Genomic DNA, 21,014 nt, shown 5'->3' on the forward strand with positions numbered 1-21,014 from the left:
GGGAAAAAAAAAAGTAGTCGTTTGTTTTTATGTCTCTCAACAAGCAACTCTTGAAAAATAACACATAGCTAGAAGGAAAAAGCAAAAACTTGCCTTGGATTTCAGAAAAGAGTTTCCCTTTGAATCCCCCACAACTAGCGTTATTTGGCCAAATTAGTGAAAAAAACGAAATAAAAATACTTCAAATAAAAGAATGGTAAATATTGCCATATAGTCGAAAGATGATTAATAAATGACTCAGGGCTCAGGTGTCTACTTCCTAATGTGATCTGAGGACATATGATTTGATGACTAACCTTGTAGAATAACTGCCTCATATTTTTTCCAACAAAAAGGCAAAGTTCTGCCCTGAGTTATCCCAATGATAGAAGAGCTAAGAAACACCTTTTTTCCACATTTGAGAACAAAAAACAGAACTACTCATTATGTTGAATAGGAGACTTTATGCTAAAATATGTGTATTGTATCAATCTTCACAGCAGCCAAAGACAAAACATATACTAGCACCAATTAGCTAATTTTTAGAAAATGAGAGGCATGAAAACATGGCTGACTTCAGCAAAGGGAACCCACTATCAACGCCACGCGTATTGCATGGTGCTCATGAAAACAGGCAGGAGCTTTCCCCACACATTCAGACAGCATGCATCCAGACAAAGCTCTTCATGAAGCACGTTTAGGTGCAACTGATGTAGGGCTGATCACCTGCACAGTGTAGCTGCCCACAGTGGTGGCACGTTTAAAGCGTCTTCCTTGTTGATGGGACATCATGAACAGCGGGGCCAAGCGCTGCTCCATTAATCTCGCAAAGCTCTGATTGTTCAGTCCCAGTAATGCAATATCAACCCCTTGTATAACTGTGGGAATGGGGAAAAAAATCACACGTCAGCACATCTTACACAGATACGTTAAGTAACACGTGGTTTGCAAAGCTGTTTGACAGGGATGTACCAACTCGCCGAGAAGAAAAATAACTGGACACTGCTCACAAGAGTTCTGTCCTCTCGGGGATTCTCTGCTGAGGTATGATGTGCTTCTGTCTCTCTCGCTGCACTGTTCTTAGATAATGCCAATGATGCTTCAGAGAATTACATCTTACAAAAAAAAGTCATAAGCCATTCGTTTACCAAAATGGCTCAGAAAAGCACCTAATCCATAATCTGCCACGTAAATGTCAGTGAAAACCAGTTTGGGAGCTGTCTGGCTTTATGCTTATCAAAGGAGCAGCCAGATGCTCCTGTTAGGCAAACAGCAAGGCTTTTTTCACCCAGCAGTTCTGAAATCTGAAGTCGGAGCTCTACACGATTGTTTAGAAATATTTATATTTGGGAGCATATATCTTTGAATAGACATTTCCTAAATGCTAATGAATGTAAAATAAAATGAAATACACACTAAACTTACATAGAGTTTAAATAAGTTCATAAATATGTATGATTTTTCACCGTTATTTCAAAATTCATCTGAGATCATCATGAGGAGCTTCTTTTTTTGGAAAATATTAATTCCATTGTAGTACCAACAGTATTCCACCACAGTAAGTGCACAGAGGCAAAAAATGGAGCATCAGTGGAGGAGCTGCACTCCAGAAGATGATGATCTCTGCATAAATTTATTTTTAACTTTAAAGTTATGAGTAGAGGTAACAGGCACCAAGTCACACTGGATACTGGAAGGAGATTACAGAATTTAAGGCATCTCAGGTCAGGCACCGTTTCCTTCACTCCCCCGAGTATTAAACAATTCCAGCTACAGGCACACCGATAAGGCAGCTTCTGGATCTACTGACTCAAAGATATCTGGGGAAAAAGGTCTCTCTCTCTTGCTCACTCAGCACTTCTTAAGTCAAAACATGTCTGAAGCAGAACTTGATACCAGTGAAACGATCTTTTTTTCTATAATTATAATGTTATGCACTCAAAATTTCATGTAAAAAAAAAAATGTTTAAGTTCCCAGACTCAGTCAGCAGATTCTAACACGCTTCCCTTGGCTTAACAGATCACCTCCTTTTTCTTCCTGGATTACAACTGCAAGTCTCTTTTGATTTCAGATTTAAATCCAAGTCATAGGAAAAAAAAAAAACGAACAAACCACAACCAACGTCATTTAATTCTGAAAATAGCTGCTCTTATAAACACTTAAACCCAAAATGGTATAAATTCCAAGGCAAATGTTGGACACGAGGAAGTTCTCTGCCCAAGATGACAAATCACAGTTGTGTCCAAGAGTAACTTAGGATACATTTGTCCAGTAGAACGCAATGTAAGTGTTCAGTGGGCAGCCACTTATTTTTATACAAAAACCACTGTACATAAAAATTCTGTAGATGTATCACAACAACTGAGTACTAAAAGTTGTTCTCCCGAACGCGTGGAAGACAAAAGGAGGTTTAAAAGTACCTGTGATCACCCAGTAGTCTCTAGTTGACTCTGAGACATCCAGGTTCGGGTATTCCAAAGCTTTAAAACAAAAGTCAAAATCATTTCACAGTATTCCAACATCACACACATTTTATGTCCCTGAACAACACAGCCAGACATCAATAAATAAGACTGATCTTTTCCATAGCTTTTCCAAAAGATAGTTACATGACTGCTCAAACAAGGAAGATCTAGAGACAAATTTCAGGATTACAGTTTCTCTTCTGTCTGAAAAAAGAACATGAAATGTGAACTGCATAGATGCTGCTGCACAACACAGAACAAATCTGCTGCTGCCAGAATATTTGCTAGTGCACTGTGGGTAAAGCCAAAGATTACCTGTGACTAAAGATGATATATGATAAGCATATCTCTATGTTATGTACGTCTCTGCTGCTTTCTATACCTGAGTAATCCTCCAGGAATGTAAGAGAACTTTCCAGGGTCATTGTGTGATTCAATCCTTACTTAAATCAATCCACAATTTAAATGAAAAATATTATTAATTAAAATACATGAGTGTCAGCTTCCGTTAACCAGAATAGAGTTCCACATGAACTACAAACACGATTAACTGAACTGTGACAATGGCTTAGAGTGGGGTACAGGCACACTGAAATCACAACACACACTGCAGCATTTAAGGTACTACAACCAGGTGTGCTTACAGCTGTGAGAAACTGATGTCTGCTATTTTGATGCTTTTGTTACGTTTTGCATCTCAAAAGCGTGCTTGGCTGTGAAGCTCAACACATTGCTAATTCTTTATGCACATCAGCTTTTTCTCAATAGATTCATGCAAGGTGGAAAGCATTATTATTTGGAACTTATTTCAGAAAATATCTCCCGCTTCCCACGTTGATACACTGCTAATAAGTTATCCTGATTTTTCAACTCCACGGTGGTTTGAAATAGTAAACACTGCACAATATCTGATCATGCACAGTAACTGCTTCTGAGAAGAAGCTTCACTCTAGGTCCTGAGCTGCCCATTTCTATGGCAGACTGTGAGGAGCAGCAGAATCCAGGGGAAGCAGCGTGCTCTGAACATGGCATCAATATTTGTCTGATAAACTGAAACCACTGCACCGCCACTTGAATAAGCATCCAACGCTTGTCAACACAAACATTTTCACAACGCGTGCCATCAGTCTGAAGCCATAAATTCCACACACACATTAAGAACACGCATTTGCTGTATACCTCCTGTGCTGGGAATAAAACCAAGAACTCCAGAATGAAATATAAACCATTACTTGTTAAAGGAGCACTTGCTTAAGACTCTGTTGGGTGAGTTCATCACACCCGAGGACTGGCAGAGACATGACAAACGTCTTCTACAGCTGCTGACTATCAAGCATATGCCTGCACTGCCTTTTGCAAAAAGCACCAAGTAGTGTAAAGTCTGATTTAAATTGAAACTACATCTGTTGCTGCAGCAAAACTTATCACTGGGCATTTTCACCTAGCCGTCTGGTTGCAAATAGCTGACATGGATAAGTAATGTCTTAAGATTAACGTACACTCCTCTTTCAAACGTTTGCATGACCACCAGGGTTAGCTGTGATTTCTACCCTCTTTGCTCTGTAGAGGGATCACATACACCACATACTTGTTTGTTGGGCAAGTACCTGATGAAGAGCTGCATGAGATGATTACGGTTGGGCTCTTTGTAAAGAAGATACACTTGCCAAAAAGGTAGCTTGCACCTTTCCCCAGTGCTCATTTTCCAGTAGTCTGGTTCTAGTTCTTCCCAGAATCATAAAATAAACAAGGACCTCATTAATTTTATTTGAAGCTACAAATCTATTCAGTTGAGTATTCTTATGCTAAATACATATTTGGCTAGTGCTTGCAAAATGAAAAATTACTAACTACTCTGGCAATGTTCCAGCATTATCAGTGACTTCGATAGCTACCAGAAGCTTAACCACAACTTTAGGGATATCTGAGCACAGCAGATCAAATTTAGTAAGTATCGCATGAAGACACTTAACCTAAAGCTGAGATCAGCTGAAACATGCCCTTACTTAACCAGGCACCACTGCCATGCACAAATGTACCTATTAGGTTTATTTACTCTCACTTCCAGTGAGCACTGATATATTTCAGTACGTGGATAACCTGTCACTACAGCAAGCTTAATTACACAGTCTGTATCTACACAACAGGTTAAACAGAAATCCATGTTATGCCATGTTCCATCTCTTTATTCTTTCTAGAGAAATTAGCAAAGTCAGAGATCATATATACCGTGCAGGCTGTATGATACAACTTGATTTAACTTTTTGTGCCTCTGACTCTTCATACTGGGGAAATGCAAGTGAATTATTGACACAACATCACTAACTGATAAGAAGCTCAGACACCTACCTTTTCTTTAAGAAAAGAGCTCACCCACTAAACAAATGTGGTGGCATGCTACTGAGTCATGCACTCAGACCAAGCACTGAAGGCTCAGTCTTCCACATAGCAAAGGACTACGCTGAAGATAAACTCTGTGTGTTGGACTGTGTTACCCTGAAACTGCAAACTGAGGAGGTTTTTATTTTATACACTATTTAACTTTGCCCGGAACTCAGCATAGGCTTTTTTTTTTCCTTCTATATACAACTGAAGTAGATACCGATTCCCCCCTTCCAAAAAAAAAAAAAAAACCCACAACTTCTAAGTTCCCTTAAACTTAAGTTTAAAACAACAGATATTTACCATCAAAATAACCTATAACCTGCAAGCTTCAAACTGAAGATGTTTGCAATATAAAAGCTTGGTAGTGGTTGATCCTACAGGTGTGTTCAGAAGCACGTACTTACACTCTGCAATGGTGAGAGGTGGGTAGGTTAGATAGAAACCCACCAGCTCAGCTGACAGCTGATTAAGAAGGTTGCTGGAAATTGTGCCATTTAAAGTTGTGCTGCGATTGTTGACTACATAAAACAGAGTGACAGCTTGAGAGACTTTGGAGGTGTTCAAAATCTGAAAAAGAGGTAAAGAAATAATGTACAGTTTCGTTTCAGTTCAGTAAAAAATAAAAAAAATAAAGCAGATACAGAATTACTGGAGCAGGCAGAAAGGGTGCCTGAATAATCAGCAAAAATATAAAGCTGGAAAAATACCTTATCCTTCATCTCCATTTGAATTTCAAAACAGCTATTTTTCTATAAATCTTGTATTTATAAGTTATCTTCTGATAAACAAAACTATCTCATTTCAGAGAAAAGCATAAACTTACGGCCACATTGACTGCCAAAGACATTAAGTTGAAATAAATTCCACTGAAATACAAGTACACGCCTAACAAATAACAACCCAGAAACTTTAGCAACAAGGACTGGCAAAGCGGGCAATGCTGTACCTCAACTGTTAGGTTGTTGCTGGTGTTCCAGACCTTTCTTTCAGCATCTTGAAATGCTCTCTGTAACCTTTGCTCCATCGTCTGAACAAATCTGCATGACTGTATATTATCTGTTTGACTTACAAACTGCAGCTCTGGAAAAGGAACAGTGCGTTTCTGTGAAGACCAAATATGCTTAGTTGCATAGCCTCTGTGATGCCCATCTACCACGTGGTCGGCATATAAATTAAGCAGGTAAAAACAGAGCCACAGAAGATCATTTTATGTCATTTAAGCATTGTACTGATGCATAAAACGGTAAGACCAGCACACTGCACGCATGTTTACTCAAAGCTGGGCACTAAGTGAGAGACGTACTGAAACAGAAGTTACGCTCTAAAATCTTGCAAGCCATCGGCTTTTACAAGATACAATAAATTCTAATATTGATTCTCATTCTGTTTGTGCTGGGAATATATATTTACTGTATGCATATATAAATACATAAGGATATATAAGAATTCTCTTTATAACTGAAGTTACTGTTTTACAGAGCTGAGGCAGTGATTCGGGAAAGCAGCACTCCTCCTAAACTACCAGCAGTCCTGCTGGCACCAGAGGCACTGTCACCATGTAGGTGAAATCAAAGCACAGGCCGTCTTGCTGCTTCTTGTTGTGGTGTAGCACTGGAGACCGGGGAGGAAGCAAGACAGCATAGGGAAGGACAAGCATCACCCGTCTGCACAGGACCTCTAACAAAACACACAACTGTCAACCTATGCAGGCCATCACTCACCTGTCTTCAGCTGGAAGTGGTACGCAGGAAGTGGCTTCCACGGCATTGCCAGGGCCACAATGGACTGAAGACTCAGAATGTGTTGCTTTAAGTCTGCTGTGGCATTGCTAATGCCATAGGCAATTAGTCTTTCAATTACAGCAGCCGGTATAAAAACCAGTCTCCCTCGTGTAACATAGTAACCAACTGTGATGTTACTTGACTGCTCCAGGATTTCCACCTAAAGAACACAGGGAAACAATTTTTTTTTTTTTTTTTAATTTAAATTTTGATTGCAAATACAACCACTGTTTGATGAGACATCTCATTCTGAGGATGGCTCACGCACAGGGCTCTTGTCTGTACAGGACCAGCACCACATCTGCCATGGGATTCACAGAACTGCTTGGGAACTTTAGTTCCAGCCTATGCAACATGTCTTCTCCTTCCAAGGAATATTGCATTGCTATGACAACTCGCGTGTCTCCAATGTAGGTCAAGGCTTCATTCACATATAGGTAAAAGGATATGCTCTCCATTTTGAGCAAAACTACGTCTTCCCCCTTCCTTGCTGAGCATACCTCATATAACAGCTTCAGGTTCAGCACAAGGTGACTAACAGGAGTGGAAATGCGTGTTTACAAAAAGGTAAACCAGCAACCTGCTCTAATACTCAGCTTCAGAATTTCATGCAGTTTAGCTGGAAAGTGACGAACATGCCTCCCTCATTTATTTGCTCTCCCCTTGCTCAGGATTTTCATCCCTGTGGAATTCAACTTGTCAGACACTCAGTTTTCAATGGGAATGGACTGTCAGCAACGACATCTTATTTACTAGCTGTGCTTTTGCAATTGATCAAGGCTGAGAACAGCAGCACTTGGCTGGCTGCTAACCAGAGTCATTCCTAAACTGCTGGAAAGGAAGAAACTCTGTTAGTTGCAGTTTTCCAGAAGACACCTAAAAGCAAGTTGCATTTCTTTTCATTTTTTTTTTAAAAAAAACGACAAAGATTTTTGAATGGTCTTCATGTTTTGAGAACCCAGAGCAGGTGTCATCTATGCCTGCTTTCCATAACAAAAGCTCAACAGTCCTCTTTAAGAGAGATTCTGTATTCAGAGCCACCATTTAAACATAGAGCTGCAGCCAAACAGAACTTTTAATCACTCTGATTTGAATTTGCATCAAAAAAAGCAATACCACAGTTAAGAAATCATCTCTCTCCGAAACCCACAACTGCCCACATGTCAGAACTCATCTGGAGATAGCGATGTATTAGGTACAAGTGAGAAAGCAGCCAGGAGAGGAGAACAGAGTGCCATCAACCAACACTGGAATACCTGACACTATCTAGCCCACTAACTTCCTTTTACTATCTACCTCTCACAAAGATACCTGCTATTCATCTTCGACTCAGCCAAATCACTCAGATGCGTAAAGCCTATAGGCAACACAAATTTGTGAATCTGTTTGTAATCACATTAGAAATGAGAAGGAATAAGATATAAGTGCCGATAGGACAAACTACGTCACCGGGTGCTACTCAGTAAAAAGAAGGCATCTAAATGGGAATAAATACGCCCAAACCTGAAGCTTATAGTAAGGTTGCAGCCACTAACACAAGAGCCTCTTAGTTACAAATGTTTATTATTTCTCTTCATGCAGCCAAGTCAGGCACGCTTACCTGAGTGCTGACATTTTGGTTGAAAGCTTGTCTCAGCGCCTGGTTAAGCCCTTTTGTCACACTCTCCTTGAAGGATTTGCTGATCATCATCCTTCTCGTGTTCAGAAACAGAACTGCAAAACGGCAAAAGCTTCATGTTAGTTTGAGGCGTTAACATGCTATCGTCCCTTTTTTCAATTCTTTTGTGTTGGGATAGTTGGTGGAGATCGCAGAAGAAGCAATCTATGATTTGCAGCAGCACCAAGACTGGAGTTTAGTCCCAAGACTGGGACTAAGAAGAGCTGGGTCTCAGCAGTGCCCCCAGGGTCACCACTCTTCTCGTGACAACAACCCACTGCTCCAAAGCACAGCCAAACCCTTGTGATTTCTTAAGCAACAAGACTTTGCAGTGCTGCCTTTCTGATTGAGATACGATGATGTCTGACTGCCTGCAGATGGATTGCTGCAGCCTTCCCAGAGAACAGGGCTGCTGCTACACAGGGAGCCTCCAGTAAAGGATGACTACTTCATTCCTTCACAGCCGGAGCTAAACAAGAAACGAGTTACTCCACTGCTACTACTGCTTGCAATTTACCATCTGAACACTTGGTTTACTAACATTTTCAATAGCTTTCTCTTTTTCTCTTATAACTTGCAGAGTTCTATAGCTACACTGACATATTTCCAGTCATATTGTATATATGCTACTTCTATCCTTAGAAGTAATTATTCCATTCGTTATGCTAGAGGTATAAATATTCAGCAGCTACTAAAACCAGTTATTTCATTGTCCCTAAGTATCACCTAGGATCATATATGCTCATAAATCCGTTTACAATTCTTCTTTGGTTGCATCTTCCAGATATGCACGTTTGCTGGTGCTGCCCTGTGCTACCATAAGGAGATCATAGGAAGGCTGGGCAAGGGTTCTCTCCAGACCTAGTTATTTTAGGGTTGTTAAAATTATAGAATAGCAATCTGTGAAAGATCACTCTGAGAGCTTTAAGATGACGTTCTTTCACGCAGAGAGCTCAAAATCCTCTTATTTTGAGTTGTACAACTTCAAATACTAGAAGTTATTTTCAAGTGAATCTTTAATGATAGAATTAGGTATTCATGTGAAAACTTAATCCAGTTTTTATAGGTAAAGAGGGCAAAAAACTGAGGTTACTATAGGATCTGCTTCAGTAATGCAGACCCCTTTACCAGGGAGAAACCAAACCACAACAACGTGGCTGCGTCTCCACCTAGGCGGCTCTGCTAGATCACTGCACCGACCTGCTGAACTTCAGCACCCAGCCTTGCTTCATTTAAAACATCCTTTGCAAAATCTGAGTGACAAAACAAGTCTGTGCCACTCCTAACAACGGCACCCTGTCTGTCCGTTTCACTAATGCAGCAGCCTAGTCCCTCAGCCCATCACCAGTCCCCCACATTCTTTGACACGAGTACATTTAGCATTCACCACCCGGTGCCCCTCACAAATAACAGAGAGCCCTTCAGCAAATTCAACAGCGCCACATACCCGTTTTAACCATAAGGTTCCAGGAGAGCCGGCAATCCAGAGGAGGAGCTGCGGTCATGTTAGCGAAAGCTGATGCTGCTGTTGTTTCTGAAGGAGCAGAAGTGTTTTCCACTCGAGTAGGGGGAAGCCTAGTTGCTTTCGCTGACGCTGTAATAGATGTCAAAGCTGCTGTAATTGTCAGTGGATATGGGGTTGATGTTTTGCTGATTTCTGAGCTTGGGAATTTCTGGCTGTCAGTGACAGTTGTTTTTATCTGCCTTGGTACGTGTGCTGTGGATGCAGGCGTGGAAGCCATGACAGTGCTACTTTTAGGAGTTATAAACATAGCTGTCATGTCCACGGGTGAGGCAGCCAGGTTGCTTGTTGCAAAAGGAAGATCTGTATGAGCTCCTACTGAACTGAGAACTGAGGTTAATTTTGTGGCAGTGTTATTTTTTGTTAGCGTCAGTACCGGAGTGTTTAAAGCCATCACAGATGGCAAAGGTGTGATTTCAGTGCCTAGCGACAAGAAGGAAGAAGCTGGCACTGGTGAAGCTGGAGATGATTTTCTTGTTAGTGGTTTTGCTTCTGAAGTTCCTACCGTAGGTTTTGCACCAGAAGACACTCCAGATAACACTGTAATGACAGAATGGGTAAAGTTGGTTGTTGAAAAAAAAGTAGAAGTTAATTGTGTTGGTAATGGATGGACAGAAGTTATGATGACTGACTGCAGAGCACTGATGGAAGGGGTATGCAAAGGCACGCCCGTAGTGGCGTTATTAGATATACTAGTGGGATCTAGACTCTGCCTCACAGCACTCGTGTCCCACTCCTCCACACTTAATATAACTGGATTTTTATCAGCCATGACCAAATAACCAGAGAACTCTAAGTGGCTATCAATGAACTCCAAATTTCCCGAACCAATATTTTCTTTTGTAACAGAACTACGTGAGAGAGCTGAGCTAAAAGGCTTGGTTACAGAAACAGGAGGCTTGGTTGGCAGCATGCGGTAGGCAGCACCAGTTTCATAGCTGGTTGAAAGGGACAAGTTGTCAGGGAGCTGAACAGCCAACGTTGGCGTCGCGTTAAAGGTTTTTGCCAGTAAAGTCATCTTTCCAGCACCAGTTGTTTGTGATTCTAGAGAGCTGTGAAAAACACCTGCATCATTAACGTGAGGCACATGTAAACGGAGCAGTGCTTCATACTGTGCACTGGTATCAATGTCTCCAGCGGTGAAGAAATCAGTCAAGTTTTCAGCTGCGTTTCCATTCTTTTTCTGCAGGCTGGCAGGAACTACAGTAGTAAGGAATACAGGATACAGGACAAGCAATGTTTCCAATGCAAACGCATCTGCAACAAATTCTGTAAAACTGTCTAGCTTTGCTCCAGGTAAACGTGAAGCATTGCGACCAGACAGTGCGTGTGCGTACTTTGCTGAAGGAGCAAAAAAACAGTGGCTGATTATTTGTTCTCATTTTCTTTTGCAGACCTCAAACTACTGAATACAGTGAATGGTTCTCAGTTGCTGACGTGGAAGTACTCAAAGGAACTTCTCTTACTGCTGCTTTTACTGAATTTTTTACCAGAGAAATGCTCGTGTCAGCTGAGGACAACGACACCGCGTTGGTCCACCCAGAAGGTGAAACTGTGAGTTTGGGAGAGTTGACTGGAACTAAATTGCTTTTGGAGACTGCACTTGAAATCCCAGAGAAACCTGAGCCGTGGCTGTCTCTCACTGTTGCCATGGAAACAAAGGATGGCAGGGTAGTCCGTGCTGGAGGCACAACAGAGACAAACTGCTCTGTATCAACGGAACGTGTAGTCTGACCCGAGGTAAAATGAGACTGAGTTAAGGTTCTTGGTGGTGCATAGACTCCACGTGGGCTTACAACAGTGGGTGCTCCCATACTTCTGTCTTACATCAACAGATGTAAGATGCAGAGTCCCAGAGATACCCGCAGCAGCAGATGTATTCGTGACAGCAAGCTCAGGATTTGTAAGTCCTGTAACAGCAGCAAGACCAGGAGTAGCCATTTGCATTTCCAAACCAGTTCCTGATAGCTTTAACTCTTTGGAGAGTTTGCTGACATGGATACCTGGAGAAACTTGGGAAAGCTGAGAGCCATAAGGCAGAACAAAATTAGGGTTAAAGTCTATGGCTATTTTTGCTATCACCCATCTTGTCAAAAACTGTCGAGTTGATCTTGTCATGGGAGAGCCATCAGAATATGGGACGGTATGCGAAGAAGCAGTAGGCAACACCATGCCATTTGCTTCATGAGCTCCATTAGTGAGGTCTTCTGGCAAAGCCTGGTTCAGAAACACCACTGAGTGCGGCGAGAAAACGGTCAAAGGGATTTGCAGAATACCCCTGTTGGCTGTTGCTGTGCTTGGACTGTTTACTTGTGCTATCTTAGCAGAGGTCTCATTTGTCTCAGTTAGCAAAGGAGACATTGTGCTTGTTGAAGAGGAGTGTGTTGCATTTCTAAAAAGAAAATCTGTTTCGCTTCTAAATGCTGGTACTGGCAGCACTGCATTGTGAGCATGCTTCGGATCTGCAATAAATGATTTTGGCAACAAAAGGAAAGATATGCTCTCTGTTGAGCTGGAGACCTCAGCTAAGCTCTTGGAAACTGATGACATGAAAGGTGATGTGGTAGAGCCTGTAGTGCAATTAGTTAGTGCTGTGGAAGACTGATGATGATTTATCTGAGGAATTTTATGTGGAGTACCCACAAGATGGAAGAATAATGCTGGAACCTCTGCTTTATTCTGACTAACTGGTGGATAGAGAGGAATAATATCATTCTTTCTGCCAATCAACAGTGGCTTAAATGGCTGACTGTCGGGTTTCACTCCAGTAGAAGCTACATGATGCATACTTACATTCAGAAACCATAACACGCTTCTGTAAGTTACTGGCATAGAAAACTCATGCCATATTTTTGACACAGGAGTATTAGAGTATTCTGTTAAAAAAAAAAAAAAAAGAGGTCCTTCCTGAAGCAAACTCTTTTCCCACTAGATTTGTGAAATGCACCGTTGATCGAGGGAGACTGAAAGACACGGTGCCCATCAAAAACTCAGGACCCTTTCTTTGATTCACCATACTGGAATTTACATCACTGACCACACTTAAAGGACTATTTCTGCTTTCACTAACCTGAGAGCTGGTCGAATCTGTGCTGAAGGAACTTTCAGGCTCTGCAGACAGAGGAACGCTGAAGGCCAGTACAGCTGATTTAGAAAAGTTAATGGTATGAGGTGACTGTATTGCCAATGAAGAAAATAATGGAGATGGAACAGCAGCAAGCATGTCTGGTCCTGATGCGCTTTCTTTTGAAATGGAAGGTGTTTCTAATGGTGTTAGCTGAAATGGCACAGCTGTACTGAAGTGTGTCACTGATGGTATAGTGGATAATGTGGCAAACATACCGAGTTGAGGCAAACCTGATTCCCCAGCTGTTTCATCTGCATCTTGAGATGACAACCTCAGGGGTGACTCAGCAGAAACTTCAGCAGGTTCTTGGGATGCACTACTTCCACTGCCTTGATAAAGGGTGGGAGACAGGTTTGTTTGATCCAAAGTTCTTGTATGTGTGCCAGTCAGTGTTGTTTTTATCATCTGAAGCAAGTTTGCATTCTCCAAAGTCTGTCCCATAGAAATATCAGCTACTGAGGAAGTCTTAGTTTCTTTGGAAGGCCGTGTTGGTGATAGTATAGTTCTCCAGTTAGGAAAAGATTCTGTAGAAGGAGCAAAGTTGACAAGCTGTTGCCTGATACCTGTAAAATAACGAATAAAATGGATATGCAGTTCTGCAAAAGGACTAAGTTGTTGTTCCCTGGTTGCAAGAAAGAACAGTACAAAACGCATTACATTTAGTAAGTGCACTGATTTTTGCTTTCAGAGAACAAATAACTGAAGAATGATAAAAAGAGTCAAAGTTTCAAAGTGACAGACTATAAACCCTTTGAGTTGTTTCATCTGACAGAAAATTAAGACAAGCCTTCCGTAGTACTAGACTAGCACTATTTCAAAATACTGCTTTTAACAGTATTTTAGTTCAACAAACTAAAGGAAACCTCCTGAAGTCTGGGAGATTTTTTGCGTTTAGTATCAGCCACCCTGTGTCAAAACATTATGTGAGAAGATGGGCTTAGAAGCACAGCGGAAAGAAAAAGGATTTTGACAATCAAGCTTCACTGACTTAGCACGTCATCCAATGTGGGAATAGAGTCAGCATTGGCTGGGTTCCTGTAGGATGCATCTGGAGGTGCTCATCTTGCCAGTTCTAATAATGCATGTAATTATAGATGCAAAAGGAAGAAAATAGAACACAGATGAACACGAGGAAAGGGGGGTAAGATCCAGAACAAAATTAGGAAATTAAATTCCTTTTTTTAATATGTACAGATGTACAACACATCATTTCAAACATCAGTTTGTTCTACATTCGACTCCATAACATTCCTAGTCTTTGTTTTCTCAAAATGATTATAGTTCTTCTAAAATTGTAGCTTAGGAAATCTCACGTTCTTACTAATTTAAAGATTAAGATTCAGTGGAGTAAAATCTCAGTACTTCTTCTTCCCTTCTCCTCCAACCAAGACAATCGATCAAAACTCAGTGCTGGCACTTACTCTTCCCCCAAGCTACGTCCACTCAAGCAGGTGAGCAGATGCACGACACAAAGCCAGTCCCTGTCCTGCAGCTGCAGCACACAGACACAGGGTGCCAACCTCCTCCACACCTACATGGTTAACTCCAGCATAATGACATAGAAGACTAAACGGGGACAGACCTTGAAACACGAGGTTATGAAACACGTTTGACTTCAGTTCTAGCTACCCATGAACCCAGCCAAAGCCAACAGAATAAGAGGGCATAGCCCTGTACAAATTGGAGCCAGCAGCAGAGCACCATACAGGAGGAAAAAAGGTCACCGTCATCTAGTCAAAGGTGAGTTTCTTCCTTGTGCTACCCACCCATCATTTGCATGAGCTAGTGGATATAATGGATTCACACAGATGTTTTAAATTTAAAACTAAATCATGTGCTTTTCAAAAAAAAAATCCAGCTCCAGACAAGCTGCAGTTTGAATTTCTATGAAGTCATTTCAGCCAATGAAGTCACCATTACCAGATGTGTTTCATCCCAAATGGTCTTGTTTCACCTCTAAACTCGAAGGCAGCACTGAAATTAAATGCAAAGCTTTTACAGATGATTACCTACCACTTATCTACTACAGGACAATTAAATGAGTCAGTGTTTTTGTACTTTTTGAAACACCCAAGTCTGTCAGCATCAACCCCAACAGCGTCCGCATCATTCCTCATGTGTTACTTCACACTTCGGTTTAATGAGAATGATTATGAGCAGAGAGACTCTATGAACCTGAAAAAGCGTTAAACTGATGTTATCATGTTTTGACAAGGAACAAAGCAAAGCCTGAATAGCAAAGAAAATAAAGCTCCAAATAAATGCCCTGTAACCACCATTTGATGCTAGACCTTCCATTCTTGTTTCTTCCATCCCACACCACCTGGCAGTTTTTCTGTTTATGCCCAGGAATGAACTAAAGCTTTTGACTAACTGTATGTTTAAAAAATATTTATCATTCTGCAGTGAAATAAAACGCTGGCTTCTTCCTGCTACAAACTTAACTTGATTCTGCTTTTACAGAAAATTACAATCATTATATTATCCAAACTATCATACATTCAGTATCTTGGTCATGACTGACATAGCATTCAGAAGCTAAAATTATCTTCGCATTACACAGTTTAATCTGATATATATGCACTTATCTTCAGAATCGGAGGGTAATATCAACAACCAACTCTTATCAAATACTGCAAAAAACATGCTATCATGGCAAAGAGGTGGGGAAGGGAGGCTATTGACCTTTCATATCTACCAACAACTGAAAACACTCCATGAGGAGAAAAAACAGGAAAGCTGCAATGGTTACACCATTTCGTGTGCTCTGTGCACTGAGCCATCGCATACACAATTCTAGCAGCTGCTCCTCACAACTCGGCATTAGCTCCGTCTCTTTCATTTCAGACTACTGACTAACCACCGCCTCCAACAAAGCCTATTTAGCAGTAGCCTTATTACAGTTATCATTGATTAGCGATATCTCCGTTCACAAGAATGAGAAGCTCCTATAATGTACCACAGCAGGAAGTTAAACACTGATCCAGTTTAGAGACCATCACAGCAGTATGGCCTCTAAGCCTCTTGGGACATACCTAAAAGAATAACAGGGGCCAAAAAAAGCATGGAGATGGAAAAAAATAAAGATCAACGTTTCTCCTTTAGCCCCCTTTTGCTAAAGTAACAGGGACAGCAGTGAGGAAGGTCATTAACATAGGCATTGGGTACCTGTCCAAAAGTAAAGATGATGCACGCATCAAACTAATGTGTGACAATAAAAACAGGCAATGAAGTTACACCCCTTTGGATAACTCCATTATCACCCAATTTCTGCTCATGAGACACCATGCTGCACACTGTTCTTCATGTAAAAAAAAAAAACCCTAAAATAAAACAACCCAACACTTAAGACTTCACAATTAACAGCAGAAATCTTCGAACGCAAACTGTTCAGTCATCTCAGCTGCCTTTTACCTACAGACTGCATTGAAAATGCACTTCTCCTGCCCTCCCTGCTTGCACAGCCCGAGCACAAGCTGGTTGGTGCTCGGGAGGGCAGAGCCCAGCCTGCAAGTACTTCACGGCTGTCACCATTTTGCCTCAGGAACTGACAGACGGACACGACTTGTACCAAGTGCCAGCCTTGCCAAGGGGCAAAACAAAACGCATCTCCACTGTGACAGCCAGCTCTGCTGCCATCCTTCAGCCCTGTCCAGCAGCAGGACAGGGGCAGACAGTAGGATGAGACAATAAATTGTCTGTACTTAAACTGCACCTTCCTGTAGGCAAGTAAACAATCCTGCCACCCGCCAGACTACTTGTCTATTTATTCATAAATACACATTTATGCAACCTTCTGGAAAGAAAAGGCATGTATTCGGGGAAGTTTAAGAGACACCACTAGCATCAGCATAATAAATGATTTCTTGAACAAGGCAGCAAGTCTGATCTGCTCCAACCCCTTGGGAGAGAAACAGCCGAGTGCAGGAAAAGTAGACTGTATTTCAGTGGTAGCTGCGAGTCACCAGAGGTACTGCTCTCATTTTAAGCAGAGAAGAGGTACAACTACGCAAGTATGCCCTTAACGAAGCTTAGACAGTTGTACCTTGCCTCAGAAATCTAATACAAGCGAAAACCGAATATACAAAAGGAACCCCTGCTAAAAGCCCTCTACTTCATTCTTTTCACAAAGCAAAACAAAAACATCACCTCCAGAACTTTTTCAAAGAACGACAGCGCTTTCAAAAGGTTGAACTGTACACCAAATTACATAATTCGATATACTTTGACAGGCTGGTTGGGTAATTATGAATGCTCCCTTGAGCCAAAAAGCTTTCCATCACCGAACCAGACACACCTCCAAGGGAATCTTCTTTTGCACATCAGAAGTGAAGCTGTAACCCGCGCTCAGAGCAGAGCCCTCTGGGCCACACACAGCAGCGTGCAACCCAAATGCATGATGCCAGGTCCTCATGACACAAAAACAGCTCTACTTCAACTGATTTCTTCCATTTCAGAACTCAGGAGTTGCAGTAACTTCATAACTCAGAGCAGCTAATACTCTCTAAGGAAAGAGCCTTGAAGATGTCACAAATGCAGGGTTAATACAAGCAAAGAGGTGTCCTCAATGTCTTTTGCTCCTCTCAAGCTGTTCACACTGCCCGCGGCCTTTGACGGTAATGAAGGATGAGGAAGTGCAGGGCAGGAAATGAGCAGCCCTACTGCCATCGTAGTCATCCTAGGACTAAGGAATATTTCCACTCACTCTCAGCAAAGCCTAAAGATCATCCAGCTTTTGAAGGAGGGTAAATAACACCTTTCTCCTCACGAAAAATGCAGCAGAATATTCACAGCGGAATAAACAATCAAGCAGTCAAGCTTCAAATTCTACTCTTTGCTCAAAGTTTATACTAAATAACCAGTGTTCAGCCATACTGCTATTTTGTGCAATTCCTGAAGCCAAGTAAGCAAAAATCAATTACTTGGCCCCAAAAGACACGGGAGTTAAATCACAACTACTACCACAAATCATCTAATAGCCAAATGCTGAGCCAAACTGTGACACATGCTTCTTTGGAGAACAATCCTCTTTACGTGAATGAGTGAGGCTACAAATACAGGCTCTTCAGAAGAAATAGCCCACGTAAGCTGTACATTTTTTTTTCTTAAATTAGAAAAAAATCTTCTCCTGAGCAGGCTTGAAAGCAAGGAACAGCTGCTTTCTGATGCTTTGGATTTCCCACCCATCCCCACCTTCTCCTCTTAAAGGACAGACAGCCCTATATATATATATATCCTTTCCATCTGTTCCTCCTCCACAGACTTTTCAGAAATTATCAAGTTATACACAATCCTTTATAGCAAAAAGTCATATTCAATTTCTATTCAATATTGCCTTTCAATTCCTATCCTTTAACAAATGAAGCAAGGGCTTCTCTTCTCCAGAGAAGGCAAATTCTTTCTGGAAAGTAAACTTCCAGATTGCAGGAAGCTGTCAGAAAGCTTCCCAGGGTCACACTGGGCAGACCCTGAACTGTTCTGACCAACACATCAACCAGTTGCTTTGCTATGACCTGCAGCAGCTGTTCAACACAAAGTCAAATATACGTTACCATTAAAAATTATATCCTAATGAACTATGCATGTCAATTAGGTTATTAATTTTAAGCCCTATCCTTGCCTTATAGAAAATGAGGACTTACACTAGAAAGCACTATGTATATATTTAAGATTATTTCCATTTTTTATGACAATCACTGCGCTTTGCACAGCTCATTTGCCTTTATTTCCAGGAGCTGCTGCTTTTTGCTGCAAGGAAATGCCAATAGCTCAAGTTTATAGCAATATGTCGGCACCTCCACGTTCTCATCCCTTGGAAATCACTGCAAACACTACCTGGCATGACACCATTACTGTCAGTAATAAAAATCAGCCATCCCTGCTAACAGATTAAATGAGATAAACACATAAGAGGAATCCAGTCACTGGTGGTAAGAAGGTTAAATAACTGTCAAGCCCAGGCTAACTGCACAGCACGGATTCAAATCTAAAAGAAAAGCTACACGAATGCAAATACATTAGATTTGCTTTTACATCTGAAAAGTAAACGGTAGCATTGGTAGGGAACTTGAGAACGCTGGATAAACCCCTCAGATCACAGCCCAGCTCCGGGCTTCAGCAACACACATTCAAATGAATATTCCTGCTCCCTGAACAGCACAGTCTGTATGGTAAAGTCAGCCCTAAAGAGCAAGCATTAGCATTGTAAAAGTAATAACAAGCTGAAGAGCAATGCTGGAAAAACTATCTAACTAGACCTAAATAAACCTGTCCTAAGCACAGGGCTAGAACAGTTATCTGCACTCACACACTGCAGCTTTGCTTTTGGCCACTGCCTCAAATCAACTGCCTAAACGTGAGAAAGACTGGTTTTAATCAGTAATGTGGTATTAAAAAGTTGATTCTTCTCCCTTAGATGAAAGCATTAGCATTTTCTGTCACTAATTAGGCAACAACAGCTTCGCTGTGAAATGAGCACGCTGGCAGCAATCCTAAAAAATCATATGAAAAAAGGAGCATCACTGCTACAGTCACGATAAGTTTTGAGTAATAGCCCAAGTCACTTTTAATAGTAAAATCAGCAAATAGTTAACCGTTCCAAAAATGAGCAGCTGGTTTCTTAAAAAAAAAAAATAATAAGATGCACTGCCTGGAACAAAGAGCATTATTAGAAAGAGCAGATGCTGCTGCTTCTATATGGTGTTTGAATAGCACTGCCCAAGTTAGCAGACTTCCTAATTCAAACCCCCAGTTGAAAATGAACACAGAAGCGCGTAGGGATCACGATAGATAATGATTATTTGGATTTTTCAGAAATAATGTTTTAAAAAACATTTTCTCCTCTCCATGTTCTGGTTTGGTTGGCTGTCTCCTGCTATTCGGGAGAAATCAAGAACCAGAGAATCATTTGAGTTCGAAGGCATCTTTAGATGTCATCTAATCGCACTCCTCTGCCCTGAACAGGGACATCAGACCTCACAGGATTGTGGAAGTGGGCCTGGCAGGTAAGCAACTAGAAACATTTCCACCTTGGGTCTACAGCTTAAATCCATCTTTCTAATTTCTAACCTAGCTCAGACCAGAAAGAGCCCGGCTCTGGGACCCACTTTGTGTAGAGCCATGACGCTTCTTTCCACTTCATCACCGCCATTTTGCTAAAAGTTCCTAAGATTTTGATGCCGTAAAAATTACTTGAAGCTTTTTCCCAAAACAGCCTCTAACCAATCTAGACCCTAATTCCTTTCCAACTGCTCAGTTTATCTTGAAAGACACACGTGGTCACTTCTAACAAAGAGAGAAAGATGATGCACTACTCAGGCTTTTCTTTTGTGCGCTATGCAAACATTCTCCATTTATGTAAGTGTAACGGAACACCCACATTCTAAAGCTGTCAGGTTAAGGAGGATTTTAGGCGCATTACTGCTACATTCGATCTGTCAAACACAAGCATTTAAGAAGGCTTTTCACTGACACTGCTCCATACAACAGCAGGGCAGTGTAAAGGCAGCAGGGCCAGGCAAACAGCACAGTAAGCACAGCCCCTGCATGCAGCTGGGGGGAGCACACCTCCAGCCCCACATGGAGACCCCAGAGCGATCCCTGGCTGCAGGCAGGTGCCACTTGGAATCACCCTGACACGAAAGCAAATGCTTTACTTGCAAGAGAGAACAGAAATTAGATTATAGATTCTGGGTACAGTCTAAAGACTCGTGTTGACGACTCCCACATTAATCTCATTTCCATGGTTTTACTGATTTGAATCTTAAATAACAGACAAATAATTCATTTCATTCCTCACTGACAACTCCTTCTTCCATTAACAGGTGAGATTCAAAATAGTACAAAGGACATATCTAGTATTCCAATTCAAAATCTAAATGATAACTTTTCTGCATTAATCAAATATTCATTGCAGGAGTTGTGATTTCCAAGTGATAAATATGCCTCTGTTACATTTCCTTTCTGCAAAGCAACAGGCATAATATCTCTTATCTGAAAGCTCCTCTTATTGCAGCAATTATTTAAACCTCTGTCTAGACATATTAAAGTGTTGACAATAAAAAAATAAGTTTTAACAACAGAACGTGGCACATTATA

At 41.2% G+C, this 21,014-nt stretch overlaps 1 protein-coding gene across 1 annotated transcript in view; it reads right to left on the minus strand.

Moving 5' to 3' along the window:
* The window catches only part of KIAA1549L (KIAA1549 like), a 103,926-nt gene that overhangs the window by 50,585 nt on the left and 32,327 nt on the right, over window positions 1–21,014 (minus strand). The window contains 10 exon segments of the mRNA XM_085223840.1: window positions 706–857; window positions 2,401–2,460; window positions 5,235–5,397; window positions 5,777–5,910; window positions 6,552–6,771; window positions 8,212–8,324; window positions 9,716–11,147; window positions 11,149–11,614; window positions 11,616–12,676; window positions 12,678–13,480. Coding sequence (XP_085079966.1) covers window positions 706–857; window positions 2,401–2,460; window positions 5,235–5,397; window positions 5,777–5,910; window positions 6,552–6,771; window positions 8,212–8,324; window positions 9,716–11,147; window positions 11,149–11,614; window positions 11,616–12,676; window positions 12,678–13,480 — 4,604 coding nt within the window.

The sequence above is a fragment of the Meleagris gallopavo genome, chromosome 5 (assembly GCF_905368555.1).
Source record: "Meleagris gallopavo chromosome 5, MGAL_WU_HG_1.1, whole genome shotgun sequence".
In the NCBI taxonomy this organism is placed as follows: Eukaryota; Metazoa; Chordata; class Aves; order Galliformes; family Phasianidae; genus Meleagris; species Meleagris gallopavo.